General features: G+C 41.4%; 1 protein-coding gene across 4 annotated transcripts in view; it reads left to right on the forward strand.

Annotated features, from left to right (window-relative positions):
- The window catches only part of rasgrp4 (RAS guanyl releasing protein 4), a 29935-nt gene that overhangs the window by 5291 nt on the left and 4513 nt on the right, over positions 1 to 20131 (forward strand). For 2 of the 4 annotated variants that reach the window (XM_084064381.1, XM_084064384.1), the window contains exons 2-12: positions 4009 to 4184; positions 4668 to 4779; positions 7333 to 7395; positions 8134 to 8268; positions 9449 to 9584; positions 10825 to 10998; positions 14502 to 14618; positions 15802 to 16077; positions 17287 to 17367; positions 18762 to 18884; positions 19768 to 19877. In XM_084064381.1, coding sequence (XP_083920507.1) covers positions 4009 to 4184; positions 4668 to 4779; positions 7333 to 7395; positions 8134 to 8268; positions 9449 to 9584; positions 10825 to 10998; positions 14502 to 14618; positions 15802 to 16077; positions 17287 to 17367; positions 18762 to 18884; positions 19768 to 19877 — 1503 coding nt within the window. The remainder of the gene's footprint in view (positions 1 to 4008; positions 4185 to 4667; positions 4780 to 7332; positions 7396 to 8133; positions 8269 to 9448; positions 9585 to 10824; positions 10999 to 14501; positions 14619 to 15801; positions 16078 to 17286; positions 17368 to 18761; positions 18885 to 19767; positions 19878 to 20131) is intronic. The other 2 variants (XM_084064383.1, XM_084064382.1) reach the window with 2 other exon arrangements.

Genomic DNA, 20131 nt, shown 5'->3' on the forward strand with positions numbered 1-20131 from the left:
GATTTTGTCCAGCTTCCATCTTCTCCATCTTCATCCACTTCAAACACATCATAAGAGCTTGTGCTCTTATCACCTGGGTGCTCAATACTAAATGAAAAAACCTTTCATTAATACGGGACGCTTCTATGTCAGGGACCCGTGCACAGAACACACTGACATATCTACTTACTATTTTCTTCAAAATCTTAGCCTGTGCACAAAGGACTGACACAGAAATGTTCCTATCAAACATCAAAATGCATGAATGCAGTATGAAGCAGGCCATAATAAGTTACCATAATGGACATAATGTGTCCATTATTGTGTCCTATCGGACCTATAGCACACAACAAACGGTTTTGTTATCACGGTCTTGTGGCCCCTGACTGCAAGTCATTTTACAATCGTGGCCCCCTGCCTAATCTAGTTGAATATCCCTGCACTATGTCATTACAGTATGATTCATTCATCCTCATTCATTCGTCCTGAGCTGAATGATGGTCTGAACTGATCATTAGATCATTATTAGAGCTTGTGCCCTTATCAGTCGGATGCTCAAAAACATAAAAAAAAATAACCATCACCTTGCCAGCCTGGTTCTACGTGGTTCTTCTCACACAAAGACGCTTCCATGTCAGGGACACACTGGCATATCTACTTCCTATTTTCTCAATATCCCAATCAAAGCCTGTGCACTATAAAGGACTGGCACAGAAATGCCTTTAAAAAACCCCAATAAACAGATTTAAAAAAAGAAAAAAGAAATTATCCTTTCAAACATCAAAATGCATGAATGCAATATGAAGCAGGCCCCAATAGACCATACCCAAGACAAACAAATGAAAATGTTAAAAAGATGAACCCATTAAGACCGGGAACATGTCTGTGTCATTTTAAGTTTTCGTTGGGCTATTTTCAGGGGGGCAAATCTTTGAATATATATATATTTTTAAGGCAAACATTTTTTACTCAAATCTTTGCTTCTGGGGGGTCCCTGGAACAACATATTTTGAGATGGGGGTCCGAGGCCAAATACATATAATTTTGGGGGTCCTTGACGTGAAAAGGTTTTTTCAAAAAACTGTTAGGATTTGAAAGACATCTGTAGAATCCCCCAGAAGCAAAGATTTGAGTTACAAATGATGCTTTAAAAAAATACATATATTCAAACATGTGCGCACATTTTCACGATTTTTCAAAAAAAGGTGATCTACATGCTTGTTTGCTTGTAGATCTGCTATTTTTGAATAGCTAAAGAAATCTAAAAATGAAACACAGATGCGTTCCCGCCCGGTCTTAAAGGGTTAACAGAAAAGGGGGGGTGTCCAGGACCAGGTCTGTATCACATCGCTGCAGACAGGTCAAGAAAGACGACGACTGAGGAGTGGGAGGCGGCCTGAGTGGCGGTGTGTGCCTCCCTCTGTGACTGTGAGGAGTGTTTCAGTGGAGTGGGTGAGCGATTGAGAGAGAGCTGGTTAGAAACAATTCATTCAAGTGTTTTGGAAAGAAACAAAAGGAGTGAAACCGACCTGTGGTTCTTGACACTGGGCGGTGGAGAATTGGTGACAAAAGCTTCAGCGGAGGAGGGGGTGGGGTAGCCCTTCAAGTTAAAAAACTGACTTATTCACCTAGTCCAGAAATTAAACTCCTATAATAGCTTGTGCACAACTGCTAGTTTTCTACTCAATTGGACCTTAGCTGTGGTCCTGAGGGCCACAGACTATACTGTCAGACAGTTACTTTCCTAATAGGTTGTTCATTTCAGTCACCTAGTTCTCAGGTATCTCAGGTATTATTCCCTGATTAAACTAGGATAGAAAAACTGTTGATTTCTATAATGTAAACCCATACCAGGTGTCAGTGACCGCTATGATTACACATTTAAGATTAATGACGATTAATTGTAACAAAAAAAATTGCAATTAACGATTTAATTGTGTTTTTGGCATTGAACATTGGAGCATATGATCAAAATGTAATTTCTGCTGCTTTTTAGCCTTTGTAATCACAAATTTCACAGGGCAGATATGACAAATAACTTAAATATACAAAGGAACTGTTGACATATTTAATCATTTTATACAGATCTACATCTGTAGAGCTTTGTGATGCATTGGAAGCTTGTAGATCTGCTATTTCTGCTATTTTCTCATATTGACCGTGACCTCTCTGTGTCCTTCTTACCCCCCTGCCCACATTGACACAGCGTACCAACGCACCCGTGTGTTGTTGTGACGATTACCGATTCTTGTGTAAGTGGCCCTTTCAATACTCCAGTGTAATGAGGCGAGACGAAGAGAGAGGACAGGAGAGGAGCAGGAGGAGGAGGAGGGGGAGGAGGAGTGGGGAGCTTGGCCCAGTGGATTGGCACAGAGGCAGTCTGGCTTTGGAATCAGTTTCATGTACATGGCACTGTAGTGATGAGCTGGTGAACAGGAGCTTATAGTTCAAATTCCCCAAGCAGTGTGGGCAAATCTGGGCGACCTGGAGAGCGACTATTAGACGTGCCTTTGAGCAAGGCACTCAGCTGCTCACTAGGCCTGTCACGATTATTACATAATCGTCTAATCGCAATTATTTGAGATAATCGCAATTCATTTTGCATAATCGTCATAATCGATTCCATGTTTAAAGATTTTCACACATTTTCAAATATTAAAAATAGCAGAAATAGCAGATCTACAAGCTTGCAACGCGTCACTTTGTGACGCGTTGCAAGCGTCACAAAGTGACGCAAGCTCACACAAAACGCGTCACTTTGTGACGCGTTGCAAGTTTGTAGATCTGCTATTTCTGCTATTTTTACTTGAATAAAAATGATTAAATATGTCAATAATTTCTTTGTATATTTCAGTTATTTGTCATATCTGCCTTGTGCAATTTGTTTTATCACGAAGCCTAAAAGGCTTCATATGTTCCAATGTTCAACGGCCAAGCACACAATTAAATCGTTAATCGCGATTATTTGAGTGACAATTCATCGTCAACTTAAATGTGTAATGTACTGCTCAGTGGCCAACTGTAAAAGTTTGTACTGGGCAACTGTCTCTGGTACTACACTGTCTCTCTGCACTCCATGTATGTGTTTACCTTGCTTACTATAAGTCGCTCTGGATAAAGAGCGTGTGTGTGTGTGTGCGTGCGTGCGTGTGTGTGCGTGTGTGTGCGTGCGTGTGGTTGAAGCGAGGCTTAGATAAGGGGATGTAGATCTGGTCATTCAGGGAACTTGTGAGCTCTGTTCTCCGAAGTCACACTTCCTGGTTACGTTAAATAACAGAAACACATTGCAGCATAACATTCACCTGTGTTAGCCACTAGTGTTTCTCTAATTATGCTTTCATCTGGCCTCTCCCTAAATGTTGCATTGATCATGAAGCCAGCGTCACAATGCAAAGTGTAATCCCAAACGATTAAAAAACTTTTAATATCAGTAGTATTTTAATACCGGTCGCATTCCAACTCCCAGCATGTGCTTGGAAGAGGTCTCGTTCCCCTTATTTATTGTTTGTTGTATTTCTTTTTATTTACTTCTTGATTAAATAAAAACACTCAGATACATTCATTTATGTGCAAACTAATTCAGCCTGTAAAGGCTGATACCATTGATGCTAAATATGATTGTTGTGCAGATAGCAAGCTGTGTTGTTGGTCTCAGCGTGACGTTGGGGTGGTTATTCAGAGAACTGTGACACAGTTACATTTGATCAGATGCAAGGAGATGGATGCTGACCTGAAACCCACTCACCACAGTGTTGCACTGTTGCCCTCTGTTTATCTGACTCTTTCTCCCCCCTGTCTGTCTGTCTGTCTGTCTGTCTGTCTGTCTGTCTGTCTGCCTGTCTGTCTGTCTGTCTGTCTGTCTGTCTCTCTCTCCTTCCATGACTGTTTCTTTCTGTTGATCACTTTCTCTATGTCTTACTCACTACTGACCACATCACCCTCTCTACACCCTCTGTTTCTGTCTATCTTTCTTTTTCTCTTTGTCTCTCTGTCTCTCTCTCTCTCTCTCTCTCTCTCTCTCTCTGTCAGGAAACCTCATGGGGAGAGCCCTGGTGGGGTCAAGAGCAAGAAGCAGGTGACGAGGAGGAGGAATACATGTCCAAGCCCCCAGGACATAAACCGGGCCCTGCAGACCCCCAACCCAGCCCCCAGCCCCAGTGCTGCCAGCCTGGATGAGCTCATACAGCGGTGTCTTAACTCCTTTGGTCCGTTAATCTCTTTTAAATGTATTTTCTTTACTGGTTGTACTGCTTCAAAAAACGTGACTGTCGTTCATAGCTCCATGTTCAAACAATACGTTCTATCTTGAATAATCATCGCTATAAGAAGGCAAAGGTCCACCAGTCATTATAATATCTAACCAGAGCCGTCTGGGAGAAATGCGGGGCCCGGTGCGAAGTCGCGTGCGTGCTCCCTCCGCGGGCCCCCCCCCCAGTGCGGGGCCCGGTGCGGCCGCACCGTTCGCACCCCCCTTCCTGCGGCCCAGTATCTAACTCGGGGCTCAGACAGATTTTTCCAGGCCCAGTACATTAGGTACGTTCTGTAACCACCGCCACTGTTTGGAACCTGGTTTAACAAGGTTTGAATACCTGTCTGGCAGTGTCTTTATTAGAGTGTTAATGTAAAAGGACATTTCGTAAAGCCAATAAAACTTTAAAGTGGTTGTGTTGTGTTGTGTTGTGTTTCAGACTCAGAGGGCAGGCTGACCAGCACCCGAGGCTCCCAGCTGGTTCACATGACACTGATGATGCACAGCTGGGTGGTACCGTCCCAGACCTTCGCCCAGAAACTCCTCAACCTATATCCTTTATGACACTCTGATTGTCCCTCACTGTCCCTCATTGTCCCTCACTGTCCCTCACTGTCCCTCACTATCCCTCACTATCCCTCATATTCCCTCACTCGTACTGTCCCCTACTATCCGTCATATTCCCTCACTGTCTCTGATTGTCCCTCATTATCTGCTATTTTAAAAAAAATATAAAGCGAACATTTTTAACTCAAATATTTGCTTCTGGGGATTCTACAATTGTCTTCTAAATCCTAACAGTTGGGGTTTTTTTGTTTGTTTTTTACTTATGTTGCTATAATATCAGTTGTTCTCAAACAATTTAATGTCAAGGGCCATGTTTTTGTCTGCGGACCCCCATCTCAAAATATTTTGTTCCAGGGATCCCCAGAAGTAAAGATTTGAGTTAAAATGTATATATTTATTCAAAGATTTGCACAAATGTAATATTAAAAAAAGCAGATCTACAAGTTCATAGCGCAGCACTCGTTGCCGCCAAAAATGACACCAAATAAATCTAAAATGACACAGATGCGTTCCCGGATTGAATGGGTTAATAACAAGACAACCTAAAGGTGTGCATACTAGGTGAGACCTGCGGCTCATAGCCTTTCATGTGGGCCAAATCACACATGAAATCCAAGAGTGTTTCAGCCCAATCTTGTGTTGCCTCCAGTGGTGGAAAGCAATTAAGTACATTTACTCAAGTACAATTGTGAGGTACTTTTACTTTACTGGAGTATGTCCAAATTCCAATACTTTTCATTCTACTCCACTACATCTCAGAGGCAAATATTGTACTTTTTACTCGACTACAATTATTTGAAAACTTTAGTGAATAGTTACTTTGTAGATTTTGATTATTATTACAAAACATACATAAACCATTTCGGCTCTATTTCAACTTTGGCTATTTGAAAATAGCCGATTATTCAAAGAGATATATATATATATATATATATATATATATATATACAGTATATATATATATACTTATATAATCGAGGATTGACTTCCGCCCCCCCGCTGACGCCATACCCACAGCTCTGTTGTCGAGTAAACACAACACCGACACACCACATCTCGCCACCACAGTAGCCACGGCATGTGCGCAGAATTTACGGGTGGCGTAGGCCACCTTTCATTGCTCACTATATATTTTCCACCTCGCAACATAATCAATTCTACTCGCCACATTACGACCCCAACGGAAGGGAAAACAGTTCCGCACCGTTTACCGTGCGCACCACCGACACCGAACGCCGACGGCTTTAGCCGAAACAACACGAAGAAACTCCGCAGCTCTCTGCATCGCCAGCACAACAACACAAGCGTGTCCTTCGCTTCATCCCCCCCTCTAGCTTACCTTTTTGATGACCCAGGCCGTTGCTTTCACTTCAGTCATGTCTGTATCACAATATGTCCGTCATTCACGTGCCATGTACATCCCAAACACAAAACAAAACACGCAGCCAACTTTGTCATGTCCCCACTTCCCACAACAACAACTGAGCCATCTGCGTTGCCACGTTGCCAGACGATAAGCACAAAAGACAAGAAAATATCAGTGTTGCCACATTTGCGGCAGAAACAAGCAACCACCTTCATGAAAAAAAAAAGAAACAGCCGAAGGGCTCCGCCATGTTCCACAGGGGTCCGCGGGGGTCCCAACACTCCCAAGGGAGAAGTGATATTCCCCTGCCCCCCCCCCCCTTTGGCCTCCTGAAAGGTGGATTTTCAGGCCTGATTTAAAGGAAGCCAGTGATCCACATTTTTTAAGGGATGGTGTCAGGGTACTCCACACTTGATGGCAGTGCTGTAGAAGGAGATTTTCCCCATGTTTGTTCTATAGGTGAGTGTTACCAGATCGTTGTTTACACTCCCTCTAGTATTGTGGCTGTGGGTGTCACTCACTTTTTTTAGGTATAGTCAGATATGCGGGTATTGAGGGCATTGAGGGCAAAGTCGCATTGACTATTTTGAAAGCCAATCCCATTTTTTATTCATTTTACTTTTCGTACTTTAAGTATATTTTGATGCCAATTTACTTTTGTACTTTTGCTCAAGTACATTTTTAATTCCAAACTTCTACTTGTAACAGAGTATTTCCAAATTGTAGTATTGTTTTGTTTTTTTACTTAAGTTAAAATGTAGTACTTTTTCCACAACTGGTTGCCTCTTTTAGCGCCCTCAGGTGGACAAACCTTTTAACAGAGTGACATACATAAAGGTACAGCATCATTACAATAGTTTTGCACTCACAGCTCCACCAATCACCACCACCACCACCACCATCATCATCTTCATCATTATCATCCTCATCATCATCATCATAAGAGTGCACCGCTATTGGCCTATCCTGCTCCCTATTGTTCCCAGTCACATGTGCATTAATCTCTAACACAATAAAACAGAAGTGGCTTTGTTTCACGCTGCCTATTTGGACAAAGCTGATTTTAAGTAGGTCTGAGTGCTGGTGTGTTGAGTGTAGTTTGTTGTGTGTTGCCTGCTGCTGTGTAGTGAGTGAGCTGTCATATCATTGATCTTCCTTGACATTCTGGCACCTATAAGGACTGTCCCCTTGAGAAGAGGGGACTGAGGAGACCACAGATCTGTCATCTTATCAGGTTAGTGTGTGCCTTTTCCCCAAACCAAGTGTGGTCAGTGTGTGTGCGTGTGTACGTGCGTGCGTAGTATCTTTAATCGTGCCACTACAGAGTGAATATTGAGGACGATTTGTATTCATATGTCAGATTTGATCATTTAAATGAGCTGTAAATGATATCTTTTGTTAAAATAAGTGCTAAATAGATGTATAATTTCTGATAGTAATCATTGCTATACTGTTTGTACAGTAACAAGAGGTGCTGTTTAGTAAACATAAAATACGTTTTCAGTAGGGGATACCGATTTTATCGAATCAGGAGAGGGAACTCATACAGGATACAAGACAAATAAGTGAAATTGGAAGTGATGAAACAGACAAAATTGGAACTGAATCACAAGCTGATTCTCTCTGATTGGATTAAATTGGTATCCCGACCTGAAATTTTTATTATATACAGTATATATATATGTTTATTAAAGAGCTGGAGAGACCCTTTTACTGAAAAAGCACTCTATAGCAATAATTGCTATCAGACAATAGATCTTTTAACCTTTTAACAAAACAAAAAGTTTGTTTTAACAAAAACTTGTATAATAGTGGAGTTTCAGTTGAATCATTTGATCATTAAATTCCAAATACCTCCCCTGCGTATATGTGTTGCTACTGCATCTGAGTCAGAACTGCTGGCTCCGCTGTGGTTCTGGGGCATGGGTACTGTAAGTAAACATGTGTGCTTCTCTGTGGTGTCCTGGGTAAGGCAGTGGATCAGCCAGATACCGGCCGTGTTCGAGGCGGACCCCCTGCTGGAGCAGATTATGGGGGACCTGTGGGCTCTGGTCCGGCCCAACGGAGAGGAGACCACCTCTCAGATCTGCAGCGACACCTCCTGCCCGTGAGTCATCACGAATCTGTACATGTTTACTGTAATATGTCCTACCCGAGGACTCGACCCCAAGAGGCAATCTCTGTTTGTCTTGGGGATATACTGCACATATGAACTTGAGGCAGTACTACTTTTCAACAAGTAGGCGTGCCACCCGACACCATGAGACGATATACATGATTTTGCACAAACATGATGTTGTGTGTTAAGTAGTTTATACTCCATCCATAAATATAGGTTAAAATAATGTTAAATGCCACCTTTTGTCCTGCAGTCATTGACATGACATTTATATGACTTACGAAAGACCATGGTTGTGTTAATTTGTTGTATATTTCAGCACCATTTTATGATGTTTGAAAAGTGCTCTACAAATAAGGTTTATTAATTAGCCATGTTTATTCTCTAGCGGTGAATCTCTTTATTTACAACTGTCCAGTGTTCTCATGTTGAATTGTATTTTATTTATTGATTTGCACAATAGGAATCATATTCATACACATACATAGTATACTATTCTTTCCAAGGAAAGATAACAGAATATTATTGTGCAGGTGAGGTAAGAACCCCTAGGAGGGCTTATAAGAGAACCTCACCGTTTACATTAAATTAAATTAGATACAATTAGAATGTATTAATATTTAAAGGTAGGGTAAGTGATATTTTTGGGTTAAAATAATTGTTAAATAGCTCTATATTCTGATAGTACTCATTGCCACAGAGTGTTTGTTCAGTAACAGGAATCTCCATGTCTCTCCAGCTCTTTATTAAACAGAAAATGCATTTTCAGGTCAGGATACCGATTTTATCCAATCAGGATAGAGAACTCAGACAGGATACAGATTGAAAGTGAAATTGAAAGTGATGACACAAAGAAATGAGCAGACAAAATTGGAACTGGAACACTATAAAAATGAAGTTGAAAAATGAAATGGGTACTCTCTCCTGATTGGCAGATTTTTGTCACCTACCTGAAAATGTATTTTCTGTTTATCAAAGAGCTGGAGAGACAGAGAGACTCATGTTACTGAACAAACTACTCTATAGCAATGATTACAATCAGAATATAGTGCTTTAACCTTTTAACAAAAAAAAACATTGTTTTAACCAAAAAATATCACTTACCGTATCTTTAAACAAAACATAAAGTCTAAGAAATAAAACAACAATGTGGCGGTGTTTCCCCCAGAAGCTCTCACGTCTACATACCGGCGACGCCCGCGGTGAAGAAGAGAAAGGTGTCTTTGATCTTCGACCACATGGAGCCCGACGAGATGGCTGAGCACCTCAGCTACCTGGAGTTCAAGAACTTCTGTAACATCTCTGTGAGTTTCATTAGAATATCCTCATCTTTCATCGTCATTGTAATCCTAAATAAATATATCACACATCATACATTAATTTCTATTATCATCGTTCACCACAGAACATAGGAGCACTTTCTGCCTAATTCCTGGTCTTTTGGGGTTTTTTTTTACACATCGTATTATGGATTTGTAAATAAATACATATTTTCGAAAATACAAAAACAGACCGCCAATAGGAAGTGCACCCATTTAAGAAAAACATCACAAAACAATCACACTGCTCTTAGGATAAGGTGTTTTTTGTTGTCTTTGATGCAATTTCCTACAGTTACTCTCACCGGGGTTAATATCACAACCCCACCCTGTGCCCTTTTCCTGAACCAGGCTCTGTATACTAAACCAGGGTTAACTCCAACCCCACCTACATCCCCCCCCCCCCCAATTCACACCTCACCCACTCACATGCGCTCACATGCACTTACTTCTGCTGGGGTGTTTCCTTTTGTTTGTTCAAGCTCTTTGTTGTAGACGAACTTCCTTTCCTCATAACTGCAACTTCATTTCTCATAACACTGAGATACTTTTTTCTTGCAAAACTGACACTAGAATTCGGGAACAAGTCGGAACGGTGCAAGTTGGAAACGCATGCTACGCCCGGTTATGCAATTACCCGCTTCAGAGACCCGTTGTAACCAGGGGCGTCACGGCCATTCACTGTGCGTACGACGCGACACCCTCACTCACATAGATCCGTGATTTCATACCCCCCACTTTTTTTAAAAGTTAAAAATAATAATTTCTTTTGATAATAAATCGGTATAATCAGGCAAAAATAAGAATTAAATAACCTAACCCTAAAACCGAAATAAAGTAACCAAAACACGAAAAAAAAACTAACAAAATCCGCCCAAAAAACACAAGATTTTGAAAATACAGAATTTGTTTACATTTGACAGTTACAAATGTTTTTCACGATTTTTCAAAAATAGCAGATCTACAAGCTCATAGCGCGGCACTCGGTGTCCCTTTTATGCCCATAGATGGAGATGACTGTATCTGTCTCTTTGTCCCTTTCATGCCCCTATATGGAGTTCTGTGTCGGGCGCGCCCAACTATGGATTCCATGCCAGTCTAGGTCGTCAGTGCAATGACGTCATATTGATGACGTCATTGTACTCCATATATGGGGATTTGTGGTTTTATCGATGAAATCCATGTGATCTCTCCTCTGTCCACTGCCCTTTGTTCTTTTTGCTAGTTCCTGGACTACCGCAGTTACGTGATACGGGGCTCTGTGAGGGACAATCCTTCGCTGGAGCGCTCGGTCATGATGTGCAACGGCGTGTCCCAATGGGTCCAGCTCATGATTCTCAGCAGACACACAGCCCAGCAGAGAGCCGAGGTCTTCACCAAATACATCCATGTTGCCCAGGTAAACTCACAGTCAGTTAGGTTTCTATGATGCTAGTAGTTTATGCCCCCATACGCTCAGGAATAAATAACCCATCAAAGCTGTCCCGGATCCTCGCACAGCGTTAACTTCACCCACTGGTAGAGTAAAGCTGGGCAATATATGGATCAATATCATGGGTGTCTGAGCCCTTATATGAAGGACAAGTCCCACCCATTAAGAAAATGTTTAGTGCTGTTAACCCATTAAGATTCTTAAAAAATGGTTTTATAAATCCTAACAGTTTTTTGAAAAAAATCGAAAAAAAAATGTTTTCAAGATTTTTCAAAAATAGCAGATCTACAAGCTCATAGCGCGGCACTCGGTGCCGCGCTATGAGCTTGTATATCTGCTATTTTTGAATAGCCAAAGAAATCTAAAGTGACACAGATGCGTTCCAGGTCTTAATGGGTTAAATCTGTTTATGCACTCTGCAGTCAATCAATGCGTCATCGTCAAATCCATTCCTCATTGAGAGAATGCACAAATCAGTGACGTTCCATACCACATCTTGACTGCTACCTTGCACCCAGGCAGATAAAATGCACACACATTTACACACAAGAGTGCAAGGCTAGGTGCTCGGACGCACCGGGTAATTGAGTGAAGGTGAGTCATACGTGCGCGTCAGAATAAAATGTTAAGATTAATGTTACCAAAATAGTGACAAGATGGGGAGGGAGCGTAGTTTTCATTTGATTGTAGAGTAGAATGGTCTGACGATTGCTCGGTTATATAAGTTTGCTCCCTCACACAACATGAGAAAAGGCCAAAGACACGCACATCCCAGACCTACTAGGCTGGGTGCTGGATCAAAAGCTCAACATGTAATGAAAAAGATTAGAATTTGCACACCCACAAAATACTCCCGTTTGCAAAAATATATTTGGTGATAAATTTGTGTGCAGATTTTATTCTTTTTCATTACCCTGAGATAACATGGACATATGGAGGCTTTTTATTACATTTTTTTGGTCAAAGAGGAAGAAAGTTACTTGTATTATTCAGTTAGCTTCTGCTAACTTACAACCCTAGTAATGGGCAGGCTTGTCAGGCAGTCTTGACAAAGAAAAGCCTGGCTGGCCCAAAACTGGGTCACTTGTAAAATTGTTTTCAGTGGCCTTTAGCACTGTCAGTCCCTCAAGATGAAAGCTCAGCTCACAACCTCACGTGCACAGGTTCACCTGTGCACGTGCCTGATATTGCACAACAACACTTTTTAAATTCTCGGTGAATCTCTTTATTTACAACTGTCCAGCGTTCTTTTCATTTGAGTTACTGGGCACTGGGTTAAGATGTTAATGGTTATTCATGTTGTTGGTTTATGTTCTTTTGGCCATATTTACAAAGTGCTTAACAATACAAATACAATACATGCACAGGGAATATAAAAACAATTCAATGATGGAAAAACAAAGGAACCATACAAAAATAATAATACCAAAAAATAAGAGATAAGAGAAATAGCCGAAAAAATAAGAGAAATAGCCGATCTACAAGCTCACAACACGTCGAGATGCAACGTGTTGTGAGCATGTAGATCTGCTATTTTCATTACTACTTAAAAGTATTTTTCCCCTCTAATTAATGGAATTTTTTGTTATGGAATTATTTTGAAAAACATTAGAATTTATTTTTTAACATATAATTTAAAAACATTTTTTTTTAAGAAATAATAATAATTAAAAACAAAATTTAGGAAACTAAAAATAAAGGGGTATTCACTCGCGACCCATAAAAATGTGCTGTTGTACAGTAACAGTTGGTACTGGTGTACATCCCTGAATAATTGCTTCAGCTAAGCATGTTTTTCAGAATCTATTAAAGCAGCACTATGTAACTTTCCTCTTCTACCCTGGATTTGAACTCGGTTTCCTGCACAAATCCTGACATTTTTACCACTGAGCTAATGGAGCTAATATCCCCTGCTTGCTCAGGGGATAAATTGAATCTTGACCATCAGGTCAACATTTTCGGCAGATCCAGTGTCTCTAGGTGAGACTTGACCTTTGACACGATCTAAATGTCTCAATAGAAGAGCAGGGAGACAAAATACAACCACCCCAATCGTATAAGTTATACTGTAATAATAACATACTCTACCATACAGATTGGACAACATTACATTTTATTCAAAAAGAAAGTTACATAGTGCAAGGAATCTGATTTGGTGAGCATGCAGACCAGACTAGTTAATCATTTGTTAAACTGACATTATGGTAAAGCTACATTTTAACCCATTAAAGGGACTACACCATGAATTTAGAAATATATATATATATTTAATATCATATTGTTTATGTCCCTCAAACGTTTTTCAAAAGGTTTGAGCCTAAATCAAGCCTCAGATATACTCATTCCAACTAACTTCTCTCTGGCTTATAAAGCACTTTTACCTGCAATAGCACATTGTCCTGTTTGGCACGGGGCGCTATTGATACAGTTTGTATGCATGTTATCTCCTGGTTCTGTGTAGCCTGACACTCAGTCTGAATTTTCATTTCGTTTCACTCTATTATTCAGTCTGAAAGCCCTCTCAATGCAGCCGATTTCTGAGATGGGGGCGTGGCCAAAGTTTTTTTTTAGCAAAGACTCTTTGGCGATTGGTTCATACTGGATTATCCCGATCCCGATTCGTCGTACAGATTTTCAACCGAGTCTGAGACCTCCTATGAGAGCGTCACCAGACCAGAATCGCCTGAACATATTTTTATAATGGGCGTGGCTAGCGATTCACGGGCTGGAGCCAGGCTAGGTTCTGTGTGGAAAAAGTAAAAAATAAAATAATAAAAAAAAAAATATATATATATTTTTTTTTTTGCAACTGAAAAACGGGAGGAATTGTTCCCTGACGTGACGTCACGTCAGGGACCAAATCAGTTTGGCCTGTTTTGAGACCAATTTACAGAAAACCCCAGATTTGCTGTGAAAGCCTGAGTGTTCAAACTGGGGTATTTTTGAGGATAGAAGAGAGGTAGGGGAGACCAAAAACACACAAAAAAGAAGAAAAAGTTAAAATTCATGGTGTAGGCCCTTTAAGACCTGCCTACATGTCTCCTAAATCCCAACAGTATTCTGAAAAACGTATGTTTCTATATCAGTGGTGCTCAAACTTTTTCATGTCAAGGACCCCCAAAATTATATGTATTTGGCCTCGTACCCCCATCAAAATATTTTGTTCCAGGGACCCCCCAGAAGTAAAGATTTTAGTTAAAAATGTTCGCTTTAAAAATATATATATTCAAAGATTTGCACAAATTTTCCCGATTTCTCAAAAATAGCAGATCTACAAGCTCGTAGCGCGGCACTCGTGCCGCGCTATGAGCTTGTATATCTGCTATTTTTGAATAGCCAAAGTGTAAAATAATGCTTTTTTTTAGCTCAAATCAAAAAAGTGACACAGATGCGTTCCAGGTCTTAAAGGGTTTATGAAAGCAACCTTGTCTCGAATGGCTGTACTGATTCGCTCATCTCTTGATCCGTAGAAGTTGCGTGCCCTGCAGAACTTTAACACTCTGATGGCAGTGACTGGAGGTCTGTGTCACAGCTCTATTTCCAGGCTCAAAGACACCTCCAACCTGCTGCCACCGGACATCACTAAGGTATTGTACCCATACTGATCTTACCAGTTGGAATATACAATTAAACTATCGGGCGCTCGGGTGGCGCAGTGGTTAAGTACCTGCCCACCACCGCGAAGTCTGGGGGTCCACCGCGGTGCATCCGGCTTTGGCGAGATACGTATAATACGTATAATGTATATAATATGTATATAATATGTACATTATTGGCCCGTGTTTCGGGGGAGGGAAGCCGGGGGGGGAGGGGGGGATGGTGATATTTATCACTGCATGTATTATAACAGTCTGAGGTGGCAACTGTCAGCAGGGAGTGTGGGGGGCGGGAGGAGTAAGACGGAGGCTTTACGCGTAGGATACAACAGCAGTGACAACACACAGGAATGTGTGTGGGGAGGAATTCATTGGCATAATGACTACATTTGGGGAGATAAAGGAGTAAAAAGCAAAACCAACGAACAACCGAAGAAATCACATTTATTTGACATAATACAGTTATTTTATTTTATATAAAGTAACTGTGATGCTGATCGGTCAGGGATGCAATGAAGGGCAGCGGCGAAGATCAGCATACCGCACAGTACAGCACAACCTGTGTTTTATTGCTATTACAATTTACAATCTACAATTTAGGCATTTAGCAGACGCTCTTAATCCAGAGCAATTTACTGTAATATAAGCAAGGATAACATAAGGTAATACATCGAATGCATAGCAATAGTAATCTAGGATCATAAGTAAAGCAAGAACCTAGCATCAGTCTAAACAGTATAATATCGAAAAATCTAAAATCTGTACATTGAAACTATACACACTATAGGATGCCATTATACTACATTGTCATTATTTCTAAGAAAACAAAAACGACTTTGTTACTAACTTGCTAGGTTATGGGTAATGGGTAATGTAAATAAGGTGGATGCATTCATATTCGTATGGGGAAATATTGGTACTCATTTCAATTATGTTTTTGAATCGGTCAACAACATTTTTTTGGGTGAATCCATAATTGCTGAGCAATCCTCCGTCCAGGCTATGGGATATTATATGTGTCAAAGGCTATGGACTGTAACTAGCCAAACGGGTGCCTGTCTGTCTGGCTTAGAGAGCATCAACACTTAACTAAACAATATGAGGTGTAATTGGCAATGAAATGTTTCTGGATGCCAAAGCTGCTTCCCTCGTCTCACTCTTATCTCTGCTCTAGGCGCTGGGTGAGATGACAGAGCTGCTTTCCTCTCGCAGTAACTACAGCAACTACCGCCGCGTGTACAGCGAGTGCAGCGGCTTCAAGGTGCCCATCCTGGGCGTGCATCTGAAGGACCTCATCTCGCTGAACGAGGCCCTGCCCGACTACCTGGACGAGGACAAGATCAACCTGGGAAAGCTGCAGCATCTGTACAGCAACATCAGTGACCTGCTGGCCATCCACAGCGGCGCGCCGCCCTTTGAATCCAACAAGGACCTCCTTCATCTGCTCACTGTGAGTGCATGAAAACAGTGGGCAGAGGGCTCTCAACGGGCTTGAGATGGTGTTTGTCATCGCTTGACTGGGTTTTGTGATTGGTCATACATAGCCTTGTTGTGGTGTAGTGTTGTAGAGCAAGTCCAGGGACGGTTGTGAGTTCTGTTGTACAGAAATCAGTGTTGCCAGATTGTGTGAGAGAAATAAGCAACCAGGTCCATGAAAACAAGCACAAAAGAAGCGACTAGGCCACATGAGCTCTTTAAACCTAATATACAGTATACTGTATTTATAGGCTATTTGAAAATCGCGACTCGTTGTGAGCTTGTTGATCTGCTATTTTCAAAAAAATCTTTAAATCTTAAAAAAAATGTATCAACACAAATCTGATATGGCGCAAAACGTTTTCAGATGGGGAATTGCATATTAATCTGGGGGTCCTTGGCATGAAAATGTTTGAGAACCACTGGTTTAAATAACATTTAGGAAGCAAGCCCAAATAAGCAACTACACTTTAGAAACAAGCCCAAAAGCCTGCAACCCGCAAACTACCAATTATTTACAAGGAACTGAAAAACAAGCCCAAAGTCGCTTATAATAAGCGTGCATGGGAACACTAACGGTAATCGTGTACGTGTTTCTTTGATAACATGAGAGAATTGATGAGCGGATTTTCATAAAACCGTCTGGGAATGAGACGACGGCTGCCCAGAAGAGATTATTTACCTTTGGGTTGAAAAGGTCAAAGGTCACAAGAAAGACATGTACAGTAGAACAATACCTGTTGGTGTGGCAGGGTTTGCCAGGTGCATTTGTTCAGGAAAATTCATACTTGCACACACACTATGTGTACAATTTCATCACATTATGCCAGTCAATGACATACTGTTGTGCCGCTTGGCTAAGGAACCATGTGTGCCATCTTGACTGGAAGTGAATCCCACCAAAGTCTCTCTACACTGTCTCCCTCTCGGTTATCGGTTGATTAACCATTAATGGTTGATTAACCATTAACAGGTTTTGATCAATGCACGGTTATGACACACATTGAAAATGGTCATCCTGTACCACCAACCATCCAATAGTAATCTGTTTGATCTGATTTATTATTACACTGGAATATGGAATGTGTTCCAGGGGCCAAATGAAAGCTCCACTGGGGCCGGATGTGGCCTGCGGGCCGCCAGTTGAATACACTGCTCTATCCTCTGCCTGTTGTTTCCTCAGCTCTCTTTAGATTTGTACTACACCGAAGACGAGATCTACGAGTTGTCTTACACCAAGGAACCCAAGAACCCTAAGACACAGGTTAGTATTCAGAACCACAAACACTTTATCTGCAAAAATAGAGTTCATACAAAGAATTTGTTTAGCATGTGGTTGCGGTGTGTCGAAACATCATGTTCAACACGTGAAGTTCAACATCGTTGACATCACTTGACAGGCTCTTTGTTTGTAGTTCTCTTTCGTGAAACAATTACTACAACGTAAGTGAAACAAACTATAGACCACTTACCATAGATATATAAACCTCATATTTTATGGGAGTAATGTGCCTCCTAATTAAAGCATGAATGCCCCAACTTATGCCTATTGAAGCAGGAGGTCTTTCCACAATTAAAATAATCATCACTCGCTGAATTCTCAACCGATTTTCACACAGTTTGGTTTCTTATGTAGTTGTTATGATATAAATATATTAAAAAACATCTGGGTTTCATACCGAAACACCTTATATTACATAGATAGTAACAGTAATGGTTATAAAACAGGAAAAAAGTTTAATTTCAGGTTGGTGGCTATGGGGGTGGTATTGATGTGCTGCCCCACTGGGGCATATATCTATTTATGGATGGCTATGCTGCTCACAATCCTTAAGACAACATGAGTATTCGACGCCTCAGCATGCGCTGGGCGCCGGCTACACCGCTTCTGACTCGGTGTATGTGTGACTGTACCCTTAGCGTAAGTTGCCACAGGACATTTCACAACATACAAGTACAACAGACAGCAGACTATATACGTAGCCTACACACTGAAGTGGTGATGAATAGTAGAATTGAAGACCCTTACCCTTCATTTACCTTTGTTCCAGCCCATCACTGATATCCATTTTTACACACTCATAGTTGCATCAAGACTCTTTTTCTGTGCAGCTGAAATGTCTCTTTTTGTAATTCTTCTTGGGTCATTTTGTAATTCACAATCAAAGAACATAATGAACCTTGTGTGAGTTTTTAACTTGACACTCTCGTAACACCTGTCATACACTGTAGAATCCTCAGTGTTAATGTATCCATTTGTAACTGAGAGAATACAACTTTAGTACAAGTGAAAGTGAAATGACCGTAGAGGGTTGTACTGTGTATCATAGCCTCGTTTCCACTCAAGGAAGGACAACGGCATCATGCCGTGGCTGTGGGTGTCAATTCTGGTACAAAACAAAAGAATAGCATCGAACGGATTGTTGAGAAATCATCAAAGGTAGCCACATCAAAGGGGCATACGTCATGTTAGCGTGTTATGTGGTGGGTGTTCGACATCATCCCTGTCTCATCATGGCTCGTCTTGTCTCGTCTCTCTCTCTCTCTCTCTCTCTCTCTCTCTCTCTCTCTCTCTCTCTCTCTCTCTCTCTCTCTCTCTCTCTCTCTCTCTCTCTCTCTCTCTCTCTCTCTCTCTCTCTCTCTCTCTCTCTCTCTCAGTCTCTCTCTCTCTCCCAGCCTGTGACTCCCGTTAAACCACCGGTGGTAGCAGAGTGGGGCTCCGGGGTCAAACCGAGGCTGGACCCCGACACCATCTCCAAACACGTCAAACATCTGGTGGACGTGAGTACAGAACAGGAGTTTGAGTCCAGAGGACCCGTAGCCTGGAGGGATGGTCACGCTGAGATTGGCTAATCGGCACACATCTGACAGGGTGTGTGTCAGTGTCAGAGAAACAGGGGACCCCTGTCATTATAGGCTACTGCAGATGCTGTCCACAGCGTATGTTGATAAAAAAATTGACACATTTTGATCATATAAATAATAAGCATAAGCATAATAATAATAATAAGCATAAGCATAAGCATAAGCATTAACCCATGAAGGCCTCAGTCCAATTCTTAAAATGTTTTCTAAATCCTAGACTAAAAAAATATTTTTTCACCATTTTTGAATAGCCAAAGAAATCTAAAATGACACAGATGCGTTCCAGGTCTTTATGGGTTAATGAACATCATTGATATTCATGTATCAAATTGTTCTGTATTTTGTTACTCTGCTGTCGATCATGAGCAGATGATCATCAACCTAGTAGCCAATCACACCGTGAGAGACCGTCCCTCCTGTCCGACTACCAATCCAAGGAAATTAAATATAGCCTAATAGCTGAGGCAGCATCACCCAAGCCTCACCCAGGGTATGAGTCATAACATGCACAACAAACATGAACTCCTGGAGTATTACAATAGATGGCACAAGAGCACACTGCAATCATCTGGCTGAATGGCAGACTACGCTCTAACTGCGCATGTGCTATCACACCCCAGGATGCTAGCGGATATGTAAGCTGTGACATATCCTCTTTATGTTTGCTTTAACCCTGCCAACGGCCTCACTCTTCTTCTTTCACTTCCTCATTGCTAAAGCAGAACCAACTCAACAACTCTGTTGTGCTTGCAAAGTGAAACTCAGCTTTCGCTGACAGTTGCTTTGTCTCCCCCTGCAGTCCATAATGATGAATTACGACCAGAACCAGGACGGCTACATGGTCCTGGAGGACTTTGAGAAAATAGCGGCCAACTTCCCCTTCTCCTTTTGCACGCACGAAACCGAAAGGTGAGGCAGCACAGTTACGCCACCGCCTCTGGTCTTAAGGTGTCTTTTTAGGGCCCTGTAAAACATAAATAAATGAATAATGATTGGATGACTGAACTGATCACAAATATTGTGGCTATCCAGCCTTCGTCACTGATGGTTGCAGCCTTCATCACTGATGGTTGCAGCCTTCATCACTGATGGTTGCAGCCCTCATCACTGATGAGTGCTGGATATAAGAAATGTTTGTGAGGCATATGGAAGAATAAAAACAA

Source organism: Gymnoscopelus microlampas (assembly GCF_963454915.1).
Source record: "Gymnoscopelus microlampas genome assembly, chromosome: 8".
NCBI lineage: Eukaryota > Metazoa > Chordata > Actinopteri > Myctophiformes > Myctophidae > Gymnoscopelus > Gymnoscopelus microlampas.